The 21,237-nt window shown below is 41.9% G+C and overlaps 1 protein-coding gene across 5 annotated transcripts in view; it reads right to left on the reverse strand.

Moving 5' to 3' along the window:
- The window catches only part of macrod1 (mono-ADP ribosylhydrolase 1), a 174,517-nt gene that overhangs the window by 40,340 nt on the left and 112,940 nt on the right, over positions 1-21,237 (reverse strand). For 4 of the 5 annotated variants that reach the window (XM_061685329.1, XM_061685330.1, XM_061685332.1 and 1 more), the window contains exon 5: positions 3,243-3,359. The exons of the other annotated variant lie outside the window; for it this stretch is intronic. In XM_061685329.1, coding sequence (XP_061541313.1) covers positions 3,243-3,359 — 117 coding nt within the window. The remainder of the gene's footprint in view (positions 1-3,242; positions 3,360-21,237) is intronic. 5 annotated transcript variants of the gene reach the window in all.

Consider the following 21,237-nt stretch of genomic DNA (forward strand, 5'->3'; position numbering starts at 1 on the left):
TACGTCTTATCGGAAACTGTTTTGAATGATAGGGACACTCTGGTCAGCCACTGTTGTTTTGGTCGTGGCGTAAGCGAGCACTTTTTTTTGAGTGCCCACTTTGAGACAGTTTCCTGGCTCCAAAACACAATTTTCATGCTAACAAACATCCAAAACAACAAGATTTCTTGTTGTTTTTGTCTTGTTAAAAACAGTGTTGTTTTGTAAAAGCTCTTTTCCTCGGTGCCAATCACGCTCCAAGTCTCTTCATAGTCTATTTTGTCAACCCTACTTTGCTTTACCTCCATTGATACTGTCTACTTCCTCTTTTCCTCCTGCTGACAGTCAATCAAGACCCATTGTGAGTGTTTAAGCATTAAAGAAGGCACTTGCTTGATTATTCTTGGGGCTCTATATTTTGTTGGGGAGGGAGAGGAATACACATACTTGGGCAGCACCTACACACAAGCACACAAACATCATCATCATAATCAAAAAAGAAGAATGAAGAGCAGAATATGGAAGAGCTCATCCACTCCCGGGTTCTATAAAAGCTTCACTTCATCCATTTTCCAAAGTCAACATATTGTATTTACTCATGCATAAATAAACACACAGGCGGCACCATTCCAACAAGAATTAAATAGGATTTCAAACAAAAGGTACAAAGGCAAATCAAATCATAATAAAGACCATGTAAAGTGAATTCTGAGATTGTTTTTGTCTCAATACATAATACTGTACATATTTGAAAATAGTTGCCAAAAACGTGTAAAGACTGACTATAATGTAATATTGAATTCTGGAGGTACAGCGGAACCCCGATTAACGAACGCCTCAGTGTTAGAGCTATGCCATTTACGAACCACAGATCAAACAAAAATATTGTCCAATGGTCAAAGCCTGTCGCAGTGGACAAAGGTTTCATTCATCCCTTTCGTGCCGGGCGGTGCAGCCATTGTGGGTAGGCGGCTCGCTCTCAGCCACTCCAGCATCACGGTCGGTCACTAGTTTGCACACTGCTTCATAGTGTGGCTTGTCAATGTTTTGCACTTTTATTTCATCTTTTGCTAATTCAGTATCGGTCCAAGAAAAGCAAAAGGCAAACATGGCAAGGAGGTGGGACTAACTGTGGAGTATGTCAATGGCACACGCATTTCATGTTGCTGCTGACATGGCCAAGAAAGTGAAGTATCTTCAAAAGGACCAAGAGAAACTTCTGGACCAAGTCGAAAAGATGTTGCTCGTTTGGAGAAACAAAAAACAGCTGGTCTACCATTTGCGAGATAGCGATGCACTTACATGACGACTTATTGTTAAGAAAAGAGAAAGCTGCAAGAGGATTTCATTTTTTATCCTTCATAATTGTAGCAACCTGGTTGGGAAAATTAAGTGATTTTGTGAATGCACCGGAAGGACTCGTGAGACTGTTTGATTGCGTGTTGGCAGGGTCGCTGCATATAAATGAGAAGGAAAATTATTAAATTATGTTGTTCTTTTAAACTTGGTTAAGAAAAAAACATTTTGGATCAATCACCCCTTGACAAGTTTCATTTGCAGAAATGTGTTACTTTATATTGTGTTCATAATGCACACGCTTAGAGATACACACATAGGGACTTTTGTCACGGCTGGAACCAATTATTCATGTTTACATCATTTCTATCATGTAATATATGTAACTCTCTCTCTCTCTTTTTTTTTCTGTGCCTTGCCTCAATTCCGTCCCTGGGCTCTTCAGGCAGTTCCGTGGACCTCATGATTCTCATTTGCTCTGACGTGCTCTATGAGCTGTAAGGTCCTGTATAGACACGTGCGTGGCTTTCCTAATCAAGTCCAATCAGTATAATCAAACAGAGCTGGACTCCAATGACGGTGTAGAACCATCTTTAGGATGATCAGAAGAAATGGACAGCATCCGAGTTAAATATATGAGTGTCACAGCAAAAGGTCTGAATACTTATGGCTGTGTGTGGTTTCAGTTTTTCTTTTTTAACAACTCTGCAAAAATTTCAACAAATACATTTTATTCTGTCAATATGGAGTGCTGTGTGTACATTAATGAGGAAAAAATGAACTTCAATGATTTTATCAAATGGCTGCAATATAACAAAGAGTGAAAATGTTAAGGGGGCCTGAATACTTTCCGTAGCCACTGTATGTGCCCTGGGATTGACTGGCGACCAGTTCAGGGTGTACCTCGCCTCTCACCCAAAGATAGCTGGGATAGGCTCCAGCACGCCCGGTAAGCGGTACAGAAAATGGATGGATGGATTTATTTTGTTCAGGCATTGTTACAGAATACTTTGGCATTTAGTTAAAGTACACGCTCGTCTCATTAGCATGAATAAATAAAAATCATCTCACACCGCCTCAGAATTTTGTTGGATTTCATCCAAAAAGTAATGCACTATAATTAATAGAAGACTGATTAACTGCTTAACTGATTTCTTTTTTTTAAATGTTCATGAAAATATTCATGACTAATTGTAGTGCGTCAAGTGCACCGTGTTTGTAAAGTTCAGTGACGTTTAATGACGCTGGCATTGCTGGAAAACAGTGATAAAATTATTGTATGATTTCCAACAATGTTGTTAGGTCATGTTACCCACACACGGCAAAAGAATGTTAAAATGCTACTTACTTGTACAGTTATTAAGGGTTCAATGAGGCTGTTAGTGTCACACAAAAACTGCTGATTTCCACAAAATATAGGACTGTGGGCCAGATATAATTCCTATAGAAACAGTTTTTTATATAGTGGCTCCTGTTAATAAATAATCAGCTTATGTCCAGGAGTTTTTGAAGCAACACTCTGTAGTGTGTGGAACTCCTTGTTTATGTCTATATGAGACACTAAGGTTCTCCACATGTTGGCGGACACATTTTTTTTTTAACCTGAAACAACAACTGAATGTTTTCCGGTCACTCTAAATGTTCATCATAAAGTGCCACTTAATTGAGTGCAATTTGCTCCTGTATGTGGAAAACTGCAAGGGACACTATTAGAGATACCTGCATAGGCTTCTGGATGCTGATATGGAGAATTAAACATCTGCATAATTTATGTGACAAAGAAACCGCTCGGATTCCTTATTTCTATTTTATTCATAAAGCTGTGTGACCTTTACTTATCTGTCGAATTTCTAGTGCATGAAAATATCCCTGCATGTCCGTCGCACTTGGCGACACACTCCCACCAGGATGGGCACGCTCAGGAGCTTCCATTGAACAGCTGGCTGTTACACAAAATTTGTACTCACACTTGGCGGGGAGGCCGTAGCCGCAGGTGACCTTTGCTTGTCCAGTCTGGCAGCCGTGGAGGGAGGCGCACTCTTTCTTTAAGAGGGGCCCTGCAGCACGGTGGATAGCTCCGTCCACTGGAGGGGAGAGATGACGGGATTCAGACATTTGGCCCACTTGCGAGAATCACCTGCAGCCAGTCATGTGTTTGAAGTCCGACTAAGACTTTTACTCAACTGAAGAAGGTGTCAGCAGGTTTTGCTCTGCACGGCTCAGGATAATGACAAATTTACCGCCTTTTGCAGGTGTTAACCTTGACCCATAATCCCCCTCTTTACTTTTAAAGAGCAGAAGCATCTGGATCACTTGATGTCAGTCTACTAAATGGATTTGGGGGCTACTGCCTTGGTTAATTGCTCAATTTAATGTGTTATTAAGGACTCAGCTGACTTTGACTTTTTGGTCAATTAGTCTCTGGTAATGACATTTTCATAAATCTACATAATATTCAGAAGTGTCTATCTTTGAACCGCACTAGGCCTAACGACCATGAATGTGTTCAACAGAGGACTGGAAAGAGGAAACAAAAGCATGGTGTATCTGAATATTTTGATGTACTTAAAGTGAGATGTTGTTTCTTAAATTTCAATCAATCATAAAATTTAACATCTATCATTTTGATCATTGGGATTTCTTCAATCAGTCCATTTTCTCGAATGAAACCATGTTGAAAAACAATATGTTTATCACTACAGCACGCATTCTGACGGTGTAATAACCATGACCAAAAATATTACATTTTCATGGTAATACGGTATTGTAAGTACAGCTCTATAATGTATTATTTGAAATGTTTGGGTAGATAACAACTTCTTTCCACTAAACACGCTCAGTAGGTACATTAGTAAACGTAATAAGAAAACAAACTGTAGTATTTTTCGAAATCAAAATATAGTACAGCAGTAAGAGTACTTATTTCTCTCTTTTTTTAAATTTTTGCCCCCCCCGATCAGAACCCGAGTGGAGTTTTGTTATTGGACTTCTGTGCTCATCACCACAACAAACATGTTCAAGCATAAGGGTGTCCACAGATGCACTTGGCACCAGGACACCCGAGGCCGCAGTTTGATGATCGACTTTGTGGTCGTACCATCGGACTTGTGGCCACATGTCTGGGACACTCGGGTGAAGAAAGGGCCGGATATATCTAGGGCAGATCTTGTCAGAAAAAAATTCAGAAGCCAGATTTCCGGAACTATGATGGAGTACTTTAAGCCGTGCTGTTCTAATGTTAATGTGTATATCACAATTTTAAGGCATATGTGGATGTTCCATACCTTCACAATACAAGCAGGTGGATCTATTCCACTACACTGAGGGGACTACATTGGCCTTAAGTAACAACAATGCCATTTTGACTTGACACAAAACATTCTGTATTAAGTATTCCAGCACTGTTTTTTTGTCAACACACCAAAATCCTGGATTAAGTGACATCTGCCATTCAGAGAAAATCCGCTCCAAGAAAGTTAATTCTATGACAATTACATGTGACATCTCAAGGCTTCTTTACACTCGCGCGGACGGCGACCGCACTGATGTCAATGAGGCTATCCCGCACGCAGTTTGCCTTTATACTCGAGCGCAACCCACGCGCGGAGTTTTGAAAATGTACTGCAGTTCTCTAAATCGGGGGTGTCACTACGGCTGGTCTTGGTTAGGCCGCCACAGGGTGGAGTTTCCTCTGCATTTTTTGGCCATTTCCGGTAGTTTTTTTCCTTTTCTTTCCAGAACAAGGAACAAAGGAACAATAATGGCGACTGTTGAACAGTGTCTGCTTGAACAAAAGGATATAGATGACCAGATGATACGTTTAATTATGCTGCATAATCGATCAAGAAGGCGGCGGCGTAGGTGGTATGTGGAACCAAGGGGAACGCTGAGTACGTCATCACAGCATGTGACTAAAACGGACCAATCACGAGAGATGATCTCCGCGGCATTCTCCGGACAGCAACAATGTTTGTCGCGTGTGTGTCAAGTGACGCATAGGGGTCACGCGGCCCAATGCGTTGGTCACGTGATGCAATGCGGCCGTTATCGGCCTTAACCCTTGTAGCGTTTATGGAATGAAATAAGAATCGTGCTTAATTTAGAAGGAAACGATGAGTTGGAAGCGGCGAAGATTATACATAGGAAGTTAGTGAAGTACGCATGCTTACATTAATAACAGTAAGACACCAGAGTCACTTGTTATCAAAGTTGGTGGTTAACTTTCAAATTAAGACTTTAAAAATTAGATGGAGTTGCATCTGTTGATGTAAATCGCCTTTGAATTATGCTGTCATCATTCGGCATGAAAGGTAATTCAATTTTTTGTGTGTGACTACATTAACAGTGACTATCTCGTTTTTTCGAACTTTAAAATGTGAATTAAAAATGCTTGCAGAGTTAATGAAGGTTTTATGATGGTGACAATTTGAACCTGGAATGGATTACTTCCACTTATATTATCTCCTGTGGGAAACGAGGGGTGTACCCTCACACTTGATTTTTACAGCTTGGGAACACACGTCCTGTTTGTCAAGGTACAAACAGGGCCCAATAATTAGTGCTATGGGGCACATTGGTGTAGGTATCCTCGGGGGTATACATTGACTCCTATTTCTAACAGTGTTAGATATCATGTACAGTCTTCTTTCCCTTTCGGCTTGTCATGTTAGGGGTCGCCACAGCGCATCATCCTTTTCCATGTAAGCCTATCTCCTGCATCCTCCTCTGTAGCACCAACTGCCCTCATGTCTTCCCTCACAACATCCATCGACCTTCTCTGTGGTCTTCCTCTAGCTCTCTTGCCTGGCAGCTCCATCCTCATCATCCTTCTACCAATATACTCACTATTTCTCCTCTGGACGTGTCCAAACCATCGAAGTCTGCTCTCTCTAACTTTGTCTCCAAAACATCAAACCTTGGTTGTCCCTCTGATGAGCTCATTTCTAATTTTATCCAACATGGTCACTCCGAGAGCGAACCTCAACATCTTCATTTCCGCTACCTCCAGTTCTGCTTCCTGTTGTCTCTTCAGTGCCACTGTTTCTACTCCGTGCATCATGGCTGGCCTCACCACTGTCTAATAAACCTTTCCCTTCATCCTAGCACAGACTTTTCGGTCACATAACACACCTGACACCTTCCTCCACCCGTTCCAACCTGCTTGGACCCATTTCTTCACTTCCTTACCACACTCACCATTGCTCTGGACGGTTGACCCCAAGTATTTTAAGTCCTCCACCCTTGCTATCTCGTCTCCCTTCCCCCTCCACCCCTCTCATTCATGCACATATATTCTGTCTTACTTCGGCTAATCTTCATTCCTCTCCTTTCCAGTGTATGCCTCCACCTTTCTAACTGTTCCACCTGCTCCCTGTTTTCACTGCAGATCACAATGCCACCTGCAAACATCATGGTCCATGGGTATTCCAGTCTGACCTCATCTGTCAGCCTATCCATCACCACTGCAAACAGGAAGGGGCTCATGTCTGATCCCTGATGCAGTCCCACCTCCACCTTAAATTCCATTCATACATGTCCTGTATTATTTTAACATACTTCTCTGCCACTTCAGACTTCCGCATGCTGTACCACAGTTCCTTTCTCTAGATCCACAAAGACACAATTTAGCTCCTTCTGACCTTCTCTGTACACCGAGAGCCTGTCTCACCTCTTCCCGAAAATCTGCACAACACTCGTCCTGTCTCAGCTTCCACCACATGGTTCTCTTCTCTGCCTTTGTCTTCCTAATCTTCCTCCCCACCACCAGAGTCATCTTACACACCACCATCCTATGCTGTCTAGCCCCACTCTCCCCTCCCTTACAGTCAGTAACCTCCTTCAGATTACATCGTCTGCACAAGATGTAATCCACCTGCGTGCTTCTACCTCCGCTCTTGTAGGTCATGTTATGTTCCTGCCTCTTCTGGAAGAACATGTTCACTACAGCCATTTGCATCCTTTTTGCAAAGTCTACCACCATCTATCCCTCCAAGTTTCTTTCCTGCATGCCATACTTACCCATTACTTCTTCATCACCCCTGTTTCCTTCACATGTCCATTACAATCTGCACCAATCATGACTCTCTCTCTGTCTGAAATGCTCATTACTACTTCACCTAGCTCCTGCCAGAATTTCTTTTTCACCTCTAGGTCACATCCTACCTGTGGGGCATAGCCGTTAATAATCACATTATAGATAACACCCTCAATTTCAAGTTTCAGCCTCATCACTCGATCTAATACTCTTTTCACCTCCAAGACATTCTTCGATATCTCTTTCTTTAAAATAACCCCTTCTCCATTTTTCTTCCCATCTACACCATGGTAAAATATTTTAAACCCTGTCCCTAAAAGTCTAGCCTTACTGCATTTCCATCTGCTCTCCTGTACGAGATTTTCCTATCATAGTCCCAACATTCAAGGTCCCCACATTCAGTTGTAGGCTCTGTGCTTTCCTCTTCTCTTTCTGCCTAAGAACCCGCTTTCATGTACAATGCAGTGAAAAAATATTTGCCCCCTTCTCAAATTCTTATTCATATTTTACATAGTTTCTCCACTTTCATTTATAACATCATGAAACAAATGTAAAAATCAGACAAAGATAGCTCAAGTAAACATAAAATGTAGTTTTTAAAAGGTGATTGTATTTATTTAAAAAAAAAAAAAAAATTAAAATCTACTTTCTCAGGGCAACTGATCTCAACTGGACTGTTCTGGTTGCCGAATTCAAAGCTATTCAGAAGTTGACTTGCTGGTGTGTTGTCCTGGTACAATTCCCAAGTACGCTTCAGCTTGAAGTCACAAACTGATGGCCGAACAATTTCCTTCAGGATTTTCTGGTAAAGACCAGAACTTATGGTTCTATCACTCACAGCAAGTCGCTCAGGCCCGGAACGAGCAAAGTAGCCCCAGACTATCATACTACCACCACCGTGATTGACAGTTTGTATAATGTTCTTTTTCTGAAATGCTGTTACATTTACGCCAGATGTTATGAGACACACCTGTCAAAAAGTTAAACTTTCGTCTTGTCAGTCCATACAATATTCTTCCAAAAGGTTTTGTTGTTGTTGTTTTTGCAAACGTAAAATAAGCCTTTATGTTCTTTTTGGTCAGCAGTGGTTTTCATCTTGGAACTTAGCCATGGATGGCAGTTTCGTCCAGTCATTGTTGAGTCATGAATACTGACCTCAACTGAGGCAAGGGAGGCCTGCAGTTTATTAGACGTTTCCAGAATGAGATGTCAATTACTTTATTTTTCATCTGTTCTTGAATTTCTTTGCAAAGCAGCATTGCTTTGCAGCTTTTTGGATGACTACAGTAACATCGTAGTACCGTATTTTCACGACCAAAATGCGCACTTAAAAGTCTTACATTTTCTCCAAAATGGACGGGGCACCTTATAATGCGGCGCGCCTTATGTGTGCACCGAGTTCCAAAATCTATAACTGTTGTGTGATGAGCGCTCTGCTTGACTGACTGGGAGCATTTCATGCCGACACGCTGCTTATATAGAGGAAAGGCAGACAGAGACAGAGGACACTAAAGACACGCCCCCAGTAAGTATATAGCGCCGGTATGTCCATTGAGCAAAACAACATCGTTTTGGCTAAGGAACCCTGAAAATGGCACCTACGAAGAGACACGCTTACGAAGCACAGTTTAAACTGCAAGCTATCAGTTACGCGGTGGAACATGGGAATCGAGCAGCCGCGAGATAATTCAAGATCAACGAATTCATGGTTCTCAAGTGGAGGAAGCAGGAAAACGAGCTTCGCCAAGTGAAGAAGACCTTTGACCCATTGATTCTCATTTGCGCTGACATGCACTGTGAGATGGAAGGTCTTATATAGACAGGGGTGCGGCTTTCCTAATCAAGTCCAATCAGTATAATCAAACACAGCTGGACAACCAGGTCAGGGTGTATCCCGCCTCTCGCCCAAAGATAGTTGGGATAGGCTCCAGCACGCATGCGACACTTGTGAGGATAAGCGGTACAGAAAATGGATGGATGGATTTATTTTGTTAAGACATTGTTACAGAATACTTTGGCATTTAGTCAAAGTACACGCAAGTCTGTTTTTTTCTGTCAATATTGTGTGCTGTGTGTACATTATCCATCCATCCATCCATCCATTGTCTGAGCCGCTTCTCCTCACTAGGGTCGCAGGCGTGCTGGAGCCTATCCCAGCAGTCATCGGGCAGGAGGCGGGGTACACCCTGAACTGGTTGCCAGCCAATCACAGGGCATATACAAACAAACAACCATTCGCACTCACAGTCACACCTACGGGCAATTTAGAGTCTCCAATTCATGCATGTTTTTGGGATGTGGGAGGAAACCGGAGTGCCCGGAGAAAACCCACGCAGGCACGGGGAGAACATGCAAACTCCACACAGGCGGGGCCGGGGATTGAGCCCCAGAAAAAAGACATTGTTTTTTAAAATATGATGCCAACCGCAGAATGCAGAAGACGTGAAGCGGCGTTGGTAAGGTGGAGAAAAGAATAAAGAAAAGTTGCAGAGACGTTTGCGGGTATGACAAAAGAGTCAGCACTAGAAGATGCCAGGTGCGTTATACTTTAGGTCTGCTGTCTGGGTTACGATCACGGCGATAAGAATGTTGACAAAAGTGTGTTCCACTTGGTAAGTACAGTACAAATAGTGAGTGGCTACGTGTGACTCTAATTTTAATACTACTGAACGTATTTATTGAAGTGTTACCATTAAAATTTCATCTGCTTTCGGGTCTGTGATAAAGCTGTCTGCACCGTTTTTAAATTTGAGACCACAGCATAGGAAACAGAACCTTTGATCTAATGACAATTGACAATTGTCCAGAGTCAGTGCTTTTAAATAAATTAACAAACCCGACTGAGTGATTTAATGAAAGTAGAGGAAAGCGGAAGAATGCAGATATTGTTCACATTCCTTTTTTTTTTTTTTTTTTAAGGAAGGCAACAACTTTGCCATCTATTATTCCATTATTTATGAATCTATTTCATTCTCCATTAGCCCATTAGGTAAAAATCTAATTATATTTGACCAACAGATAACAGTCTTGGCTTTTGCTTAATTGTGTTCTCTTAAGAACCGCAGCAGTTACAAGGCTGTCATCACAAAGTACACAGCAGAGTTTGTTCAGAAATAAAGTTCAGTTAAATTGAGTTTGAAATACAACCTTAAAACAATTCAGTGCAATAAATTAAATCAATCAAAATCTCAAGGTGTGAATACTTTTTTTTGTGTTATGGTTTATTAAAAAGACAATGTGAAAAAAACATTACTACTCCAATATATGTTTCGACTGGAGCAATATCTTATGACTTGACTTGCGACTTGCTTTAACCAAGTAATGACTTGACTCGACTTGCTTGAAATGTAGTGGCAACTCGACTTGACTTGCTTGATTTTTTCCGGCAGTGAGTTGGGATTTGCTTGAGACTTGAAGGTTATGACTTGAGACTTGCACATATGTGACTTACTCCCACCTCTGGTTTTTAGAACTCAAACAACCTTTTCTCTCAGTACTTCTCATGGTAGTCTCACTCAAATACAGTAGAACAGGAAGGTTTCTGAGCAAAACCAGAATAGGAAAAGGCCTTAAATGTTGTGTCTGTTCAAAGTCATACTGGGCTTGATACATGCATCATTATTGATGTATTTCTTGGTGCAGCTCATACCAAATTAGCATGATCACAGTGTTTAAGCACTCTGGTTGTTCATACCTCAGTGGCTATGATGCTTGCAAATGAAGATCATGAACTCGTTGACAATCAGCCATAATTGGCTTCACCTAATTCCACTAACGCACATCAACACATTATCATGAATTAGTCATGAATTCAGGTTACAATTCATTAAAGTCACTGAAACTCATTTCCATATTTAAAAAACACAACAGAATTCATTATTTTGCCTCCATCACCATACATGATACCACCTCAACAATTTGTACAAATGAAGCTTGGTTCTGCAGGGACAAAGAGATGTGATGGGGATATTAGGAATAAACAATGCGCCGATGGAGAGGCGCAAACAAAAGACAGGAGGGATTGAGGGGCATGGTTGAACAGAGACAAAAAGGTTTGGAAGGGGATGAAATGCAGGTGCACAAAAATAAACAAGGCATGAGATGAATGTTTATTCATATTAGGAGAGAATGGAAGTGAAGGATAAATGGATGGGTTCAAAGCTGGGGAGACATGGGGGGTTTTGTCATCTATGCCAGGAAGCCCAGTGACCAGTTATGTGTAATCATGTCTCACTGGTTTAGTATTGACTGAAGGGAGCAGCGGGTAAGTCGAAGAAACAGGGGACAGAGAGGTGATAAATGGCAATATGCTAAGCTGGCACGAGCCTGCAAGCCACCCAGGCAAACCACACACAAACACACACACACACACACGTACACCGCGTGAAGTGTTACACGACAGGGTGAGTATCACCATCTACAAAGCCCCAGTTCCCACCTTTGCACACACTCCAACACACCGGTAGATTGACATTAGAGTAATTCCAATCCTGAGGTTTGTCCTGTGGAATACTAATACGGCTGCCCTTGCCAGTTGACCTCTCATAGGCCAAACGCGCTGTCCGTCAAACTAATGGGGCGGAACGCTGGCATATTGCTTTCCCACAATCCCTCAGCGGAGCCAGGACACTCATTTACCTCAGTCAGCTTGTTGCCATGGCAACATTTCAGACGGGTTGGGTGGTAGAAACACATGTGCACGCAGCTGCGAGTATACACACACATACGCGCACGCACACACACACACAAATGCTGCAACGTATTAAACTTGCACATGAATACACACACACACTGTGCTACACCAGCTATGTCACGGGTAAATTTATGAATGCGGGCAAGACACTAACAAGCACTGCCCCTACGCTCCTTCTCTCATTTCTGCACCCCAAAAGCAATCTTCCACTCTGCCTTCATTCACAATACATGTTATCTGGTTCATTTTTCAGAAGGCCAAGTAGACAAGCCTATCCACTCTTGCCCACACAACACACACACACACAGGCACGCACACACACACACGCAAACACACGCACACACACACACAGAGTCAAGTAGAAAGCATCAGACACAAAGTTGCACTACAGCTGAAGCACATCCAGCACTATGTATCAAACCTTTGATTATAAATGTCAACGAGTATAAAGTCATTTTAGCTCTGTCAGAGAGGCCCGGAAACGAGATATTTTTCCCTCACGAAATTAAAATACTTAAAATGCAAGTGAAATATATATATATATATATATATATATATATATATATATATATATATATATATATATATATAAACAAACAACCATGCAGGAACTAGTGTGTTATTGAATAGTTCACATCCTCATTGCTCTGCCCCTGTAGACACAAAGTAGGCTCTGAGATGGAAAAGAAATTGCACAAATAAGTGATGGCTATCTCTGTTTGATCAGCAGGTTATTACTGATATACAGCAGGTCACAAGAGGAGCATGAGCGAGGTGGTGGGTTGAACAGGTGATTTGCTGCAAGTCTGACTACTGATATATTTGTGTAGTAAACCTTGAAGATGAGGCTCTGGATTATTTCCCTATCCCAATAAAACCAGCAAATGCTTTATGCATGTTAAATGAGTCACAAGAAGATTTTCAACCAGGCAATGTGACAGAGGACTGGCATCACCATGCTTCAAATGATTTCTGACTTGTGATGGCTGGCTGGTTGGATGGTTTGTTGGAGAACAGTGTGTAACGAAAACATTCACAAAAGCTCGTCCCAATTTATGCCCCATGAGCTCGAAATGTGACGAGTTCTGACTCTACATGGCCCTAAAGCCAAGGTGCAGCCTCTCTCTTGCTGTCCAAACACAGGGTTTCTTGAAAATCAGGTCATTTTCGACTAATCCAGCTGAGAGTCATGGACTTGGAGAAAGTCAAACTTTCCAAAGACTGATTTAAATAAATAAATGCCTTTGAGGAAAGGATCACTGCCCGTGGAAATGTGACTTCATGTGGCTTGGATTAAAACTTCCAAAAAGCCAAATGAAAAGCTCTCCATGGAGAAACCAGAACTAGATAGCTCTTAGCGAACTCCACCCGTCACCCTGGTACACAGTATAATACGACATTCATGCAATCACAAATGAAGAAGCATAGTTGTGGCAGTCTGCCATTATTGTCTCTCTCACACACACACACACACACACGCACACGCACACACACGCACACTGCATCCGGAAAGTATTCACAGCGTTTCACTTTTTCCACATTTTGTTACCTTACAGCATAATCCCAAAATGGAATTAATTCCTTTTTTTCCTCATAATTCTACACAACACCCTATAATCACAACATGAAATTAAAAAAAATAATAATAATCATAATAAAAAACTAGGACCTCGCATGAACATAAGCATTCACAGCCTTTTCTCAATATTTTGTTGAAGCACCTTTGGCAGTAATTACAGCCTCAAATCTTTTTGAATATGATGCCATAAATTTGCCAAACCTATCTTTGGGTAGTTTCCCCCATTCTTCTTTGCAGCACCTCTCAGCTTCCATCAGGTTGGATGGGGAGCGTCGGCACACAGCCATTTTCAGATCTCTCCAGAGATGTTCAATCGGATTCAAGTCTGGGCTCTGTCTGGGCCACTCAAGGAAATTCACAGAGTTGTCCTGAAGCCACTCCTTCGTTGCCTTGGCTATGTGCTTAGGGTCGTTGTTCTGCTAGAAGGTAAACCTTCGCCCAAGTCTAAGGTCCTGAGGACTCTGGAGCATGTTTTCATCCACAACGCCTCAGTACATTGCTGCAATCATCTTTCCCTCAATCCTGACTAGTCTCGCAGTTCCTACTGCTGAAAAACATCACCACAGCATGATGCTGCCACCACCATGCTTCACTGTCGAGATGGTATTGGTCAGGTGATGAGTGGTGCCTGGTTTTCTCTAAACATGACGCCTGGCAGTGACGCCAAAGAGTTCAATCTTTGTCTCATCAGACCAGAGAATATTCTCTCTCATGGTCTGAGAGTCCTACAGGTGCCTTTAGGCTAGAGTTGGGCATCGAGAATCGAGAATAGATTGGAGCCCGGACTAATATTCCAGTTCTCCCGGAAACGTCCAAATTTAAATTTAATTTGTGCCCAACGGTGGCGGCGGCGAACAAAAGTGTTCTTAGGTTTGTTAAAATTAATGACCAGTCGTCTCAGTGCAACACTTGGAATAAGATTATATTGCGCAAAGGAGCCTTTAACGATGTGTAACATCTGAGGCACTTCGAGCCTCAGCCTACACCGCGTGTAGCTTCAGTGAAGTCAACTCTCAGTCAACTGGGTGAGTGAAACAATAAAATACGTCTATGCCAACATTGAGACAGCTAACAAGGTAAACGGTTGGTTGCACTTTTGCACTGATGGTTTTTAGCGTTTATTTTAGTCTTCAAACCAACGTAAGAGCCGATGACAGAAAAAAAAGCTTAACATTGAGCTAAAAAAAAAAAATAAAAAATTACAAAGACCCGGTAACCTGCCTCGCGGGGGAGTCAGATAATGTTGGCTTTTACAGGCACTTTAAATGGTGCTGCTGTCTTACCCAAAGTCAACTGGGATAGGTTGACCCTGAATAGGATAAGCAGTATAGAAAATGGACGGATGGATGAATGAGATCGGACTGCATGTTTCCACAACAGGGGGATTATACTCCTTAATCTCCTGATTTTGTAATCTTCGAGATATCCTGACAGTTGTCCAGAGCACCCTGCTACTCTTCTGCAGGGGTCACAATTCTGGTGGAGTCCACATGTTTTGTGGAGCTTGAAGCCTTCGATATCATGCGATGCAGTAGTATGGCATATCCGAGCCGTAACCGTAAACCATATGGTCCCTAAGCACGGAGAGAGCTGTCTTTATGTTCTGGGCCTAACTTCCAACACATTCGCAGAAAGTGTTGGGCTTTAACATGGCTGATCTACTGTCGCACACCCTGTTAGTAGTTAGTACAGTATTTCTAGGCACAGGAGTGGCATTAGGACGTTCCAGTTTTGGAGCCACAAAATCACAGAGCTTTGGACATGGAGTTGTGTTTTGTTGGCAGATCCCCAATGGGTGCCAAAAGGGGTTTGCATCAGTGTGATATGGATGAAATATAACATCTTGTTGAGCCTGGTTTTCAAACAATAACAGCTTGTTTTATAAACAGTATGACAATTACTACTGAACAGTAATGTCTGAAAGTACAGTGCACCCCCGCGTATTCACAGTTACGCATTCTGCGGAATCACCTATTTGCAGATGTATTATTTATTTTATTTTTCCCAGTGGTGGGGAACCAGACCTGTATTTCATTCTTATTCAATATTTTTGATGGTATTTTTTTCCCAATGCAATTACATTGGACTTCAAATATTAGCAGATTTTCAGGCCTGATCCTTATCCCCCTCGAATTGCGGGGGTGCACTTTATTTTGATTTGGAAGGCTGCAACAGCGATTTGTAATGTCTGTAAATTGAGCATTTACTGCAGAACTGAGATTTGCTCATTTCAATATGGGACTAGTTGGTCTATATTCCACACTACACTGAAATGGGACTTGATTTGTGAAGCGACCTCTTGAAAGTGGAGTTAAAGCTATATTATGTAACTTCTGTCGGACCCTAGGCTAGAATTCAGTATTACAACAACGGAACTGTTGCGGCGATATGACGTTGTATGTAGTGGTTCTACAATATTCTACCACACTTTTATTCTAAAGTCACTGATGGTGTAGTGGGTACATTTGCCTGACTTTGGTGCGGGCAGTGTGGGTTCAGTTCCCACTCAGTGAAGTTGTGAATGTGAGTGCAAATGCCCTGAGACTGACTGCCGACCAGTTCAGGGTGTAGTCTGTCTTTCGCCTGAAGAGAAGCTAAATGCATAATGTCCAGTATGTAATTTCCACTATCATGTCATTTTCAATGCACCACCATCCGAATTATGAAAGCTCAAACACTTAAAAATACAGTAGGATGTCAGAGTAGCTGACAGGCTTAATCAGCATTGTGTCATCTCCTCTCGTAGTGGCTTGGGTGAAAAAAAAGTTACATACGCCAGCTTTACTTCTATAATGTTGGCTGTGTGGAATCGACTTTAACGCAGCAAGGAAACATTTATTCCACTTTGGAGTGAACCTTTTCAATTGCTATGGTATGCAGCAGGCTTGGGTTAACAATTTTGGAGCATTTGTTTGTAGCATGATCTGACTCCTTTAGTCCTGCCAAGTGCTCCAAGCCAGAGCTGTCTTTAGTTTATAAATGTTTCATTGGTTATTCATTTTTTTTTTTTTTGTCTGCTGCTTGTTGCTGAGCAGGTACAATGCATTGGTAGAGACAACACAATCTAACGAATATGGCCGAGCAGTGGGGAAATACATAATATCCATAATTTCCAACTACTGTGCTGTTTAATTTGATTTCTTTTCAAGTTTTGCATAACAGTATTGTTTCCTGTGGTTATGGAAATTAAAATTACCACAAACCTCAAATCATTTCAACGCAGCACACATGCCTTAGATAAATATCGACAACCAGTAAAATATAAAATATATATCAATATACAGTGACCTAGAAGATGATGCAAATATAAACCTTAACGTGAGAATCTTTGCCCCAGAATCATTGATAGTATTCATTCAATACAAAAAGATAGCAAAAATGTGTAATCCTACATCATGCCTCTGCAAAGATAGCTGTGGTTTTACCAGATATTATTCGTATGATATTTCTGACTCCAATATGGAATTTAAATTGGAACGACAAAAAAATTGATGAATAAAATTCATGGCAGGACAGTTTATTGGATTACGTGACATTGTCTAATACTACATTATGAAAGGGCTCCACTGAGTACAAATCAGAAAAGATTTAAAATAAAATTGAAATGATGTTCCTTCTCCTCTGAAGTAAAAAAAAAAAAAAAAGACCAATAACAGTGATTTACACCTTCCACTGAGTAATGTTCCTTGATGTCCAGAGCCTCGAAAGTTGATGGCAGGCAGAGCTAACATAAGGCTTCCTTTTGGCACAATAAAGTTTTGACTTGGGATGTAACTACTCCTTGTGGTGCTTTAAAGGTTTAGTAAAGTAATGCCAAGCCCATGTGGTTATATAAACCAAAAATGAAAGATGGGTCGACTCTGCTGCAGTAGCACTGGTGGGATCGGCAGACAGCTATTCAGCTAAGGCTTGTGGGCTCCTGTCTCAACTTTTAAGCAGTGGCCTTCACTCTAATTGATGTCAATTCTCAATTGGCATGTGCATTATACATGTGAAAGAAGTTGAGTACCCTACTCCCAGTGGCCTTGGCTATTTCTCCTCAGGGGGAGGACAAAATAAAATGACTACTTTTTTTTTTGGGCGACTAATACCATATAATTCCAAGCAGCATTTGGTCAGTACATTATATTTGTGTATTGTCATTATTATTATTATTGTTGTTATTACCATTGATATTGTTATGTGTGTTATTATTATCATGAGTAGTAGTTGTAGTAATAGTAGTAGTACATAGATGCATAAACTGTTCGGAAAATATTTTAGTCACACAATGCTTCTTCTTTTCCTTTCGGCTTGTCCCGTCAATGTGGAGGATGTGGAAGATGGCTCTCGGGACGTGGAATGTCATGAAACCATACTGTTGCTCGCAAATACTCACTTCTGTCCTGAGTCTAGCCTCCACAACTGTTTCCCATAACTTCATTGTGTGGCTCATTAACTTTATTCCTCTATAGTTCCCACAGCTCTGCACATCACCCTTGTTCTTAAAAATGGGTGCCAGCACACGTTTCCTCCATTCCTCAGGCATCTTCTCACCTGCTAGAATTCAGTTGAACAAGCTGGTCAAAAACTCCACAGCCATCTCTCCTAGATGCTTCCATACCTCCACTGGAATGTCATCAGGACCAACTGCCTTTCAATTTTTCATCCTCTTTAGTGGCTTTCTAACTTCGTTTTTTACGAACCATTGCCACTTCCTGGTCCACCACACCTGCCTCTTCTACTCCTCTCTCATTTTCCTCACTCATAAACTTCTCAAAGTATTCTTTTCATCTAGCTAGCACACTACTGGCACCAGTCAACACATTTCCATCTCTATCCTTAATCCCCCTAACCGCCTGCTCATCTCTAGCCCTCTGTCTGGACTAGATCTTTTTCACCTTCTTTAGTGTCCAACCTGGCGTACATGTCATCGTATGCTTCTTGATTGGCCTTTGCCACCTCAACCTTCACCCTACGTCACATCTCCATGTATTCCTTTCTCCTCTCCTTAGTCCTCTCATTGTCCCACTTCTTCTGAGCCAACCTCTTTCCTTGTATGATTTCCTGCACTTTGAGGTTCCACCACTAAGTCTCTTTCTCCCCTTTCTTAACAGAAGATACACCAAGTACTTTCCTGCCTGCCTCTCTGATCACCCTGGCTGTAGCGGTCTAGTCTTCTAGAAGCTCCTCCTGTCCACCGAGAGCCTGCCTCAACTCTTGCCGAAAAGCCGCACAACACTCTTCCTTTCTCAGCATCCACCACATGGTTCTCTACTCTGCCTTTGTCTTCTTAATCTTCCTCCCCACCACCAAAGTCATCTTACACACCACCATCCTATGCTGTCGAGCCACACTCTCCCCTACCACTACCTTACAGTCAGTTACCTCCTTCAGATTACATCGTCTGCACAAGATGTAATCCACCTGCGTGCTGCGTCACCATATGTTCCTGCCTCGTCTGGAAAAGTGTTCACAAAAGCCATTTCCATCCTTTTTGGAAAGTCTACCACCATCTGTCTCTCCAGATTCACACAATGCCATGTAGCAAAATTGCTATTGCATTTTATTGTGTGCATACTCTTACTATCTTTTGTGTAACATGTTCAGACTAGGCCAATGAATTATTTTAACAGGATAAACTACAGTAAGTGTTCGCAAAATTTGTAGGACTGGTTAAATCTGAGGTAATACCTCAGAATAATCCAGACGGATTTACAGTGTTTTGTAAAAATAGCTCTTAAACTGCTCAGCCCATTTGAACTCTGTTACTAATTTTGTTGCTCACCAAAAACAGAAGCACCTACCAATTCACAGAAATTATATAGAGTGTGGATTCTTCTTCTCCAGTTTCCTCCCACATCTCAAAAACATACATGGTAGGTTAATTGAAGACTACGAATTGCCCATAGGTGTGAATGTGAGTGTGAATGGTTGTTTGTCGATGTGTGCCCTGCAGTTGGCTCGCCACCAGTTCAAGGTATACCGTGCCTCTCGCCCAGAGTCAGCTGGGCTAGGCTCCAGCCCACCCGTGACCCTAGTGAAGAAAAATGCGATATGGAAAAGGATGGATTGAGGAATGGATGGATGGGTTCAATATGTTTGCAAAAAATCTTTAAAAACTGTCTGTTTTTAAATATTTAATCTGCCTCAATCCAGCCTCCCTAGAATTCTTAATGTTTCTCTGCTTTTTCTCTAGTGTTTGTCTTAGTTGACATGTCATGTATACATAGTGGGCCACAGGTTTCAATTCATTGGGTAAAAACAATGAATGCACGCTTTTGGTTCCTCACTGCTCAGTAAGTAGAGATGTTCACCAAACGATTATTTGATGATTTTTATTTGTTTCCCCACCCGACTATGCTTGTGAATCCTTCTGTCTCTGGTGACTGCGTCACAAATACAATAGGGCCTTGATTTTGTTGTCGTCATCCCTCATTCCCTCCCATCCTTCTCTTTGTTTCATTCTCCCCCTCTGCCTAATTAACACCTACCATGGGCTCTATGTGCCTGCGCAAACCCCAGAGGACAGGAGGTGGAATAAGAGACAGAGAGAGGGAAATAAATACGCCAACAAAACAACAAGAGAAGTCAAATTTTGGCTGAGTGACGTCAATGTCAGTTACATGCGGGTCGGGTGAAACAGGGGTCTCCTCCGGCCGAATTAAAGCAGATGTAGTGGTTAAATGTAAAAGCAGCTAAACGTGACAGTAACTAAACAAGAGCGAAGAGCATAAACAAGTTTAATGAATTCACACAGTGCAAATAAAGTGTGTGTGTGCGCGTGCGTGGGTGCGTGTGTGCGTGCGTGCGTGTCTGTGTGTACAAGTGTGTGTGTGTGTGTGTGTGTACGTGCGTGTGTGTCAGCCTCTAGAAACCATCTGTCTTCATAGACTCATCAGGGACTTCCAGGACAGCATCAAACGACGCCACTGAAGTGCATCTATGTGCATATACATGGGAACTACCAAAGAGACTGTTGTTGATTTTTATGGCTTGAGGCCTGGCTGGTATATATCAGTGAGAGTTCTTTATGTGCGTGTTTCTATGAAGACTTACGGCTTCAACCAAACAGTTCAGGGGAAGACATTGGACTTTTAAAAGCATGCAAATGCACGAGCCTACACGGTTACAGTGGTGCCTTGAGATACGAGTTTAATTAATTCTGTGACCACGCTCTGAACCCAAATCACTCATATCTAAAATCATCATTCCCTTTCTTTGAACTGAATGGAAAGACCATGAATCCATCACAGCCTCCCCCCAAACAACATGTTGCAATGTGTTTTTGTAAGGAATAAATAGCACTCAGTTTGTCTGTGGAGAGAAAAGTGACATGACTGGTTCTCGTCTCCATCCCAGCTGACTCTGGGCAAGAGGCGGGGTACACCCTGAACTGCTCGCCATCCAATCGCAGTCTATATACTGTTGTACTTTATAAAAACATACATTAATGAAATAAATAGAATATATAGAATGTAAAGAGTTAAGTAGGTTTGTCACGCTTTGCATCAATTGAATGGCCATTATGCTGCTGCCCGCCTTGGCCACCTGTGGACAGTACACAACAGACAGACGGATGCGCTGTAAATGGACGTCAAAACGGTATAGATGTCTCAGCTCCTCCCAGCTCCTCGTAGAGGATAAAGAATAAATGATTGTGAGTTCTGTAACAGT

This window comes from Phycodurus eques, chromosome 9 (assembly GCF_024500275.1).
Source record: "Phycodurus eques isolate BA_2022a chromosome 9, UOR_Pequ_1.1, whole genome shotgun sequence".
NCBI lineage: Eukaryota > Metazoa > Chordata > Actinopteri > Syngnathiformes > Syngnathidae > Phycodurus > Phycodurus eques.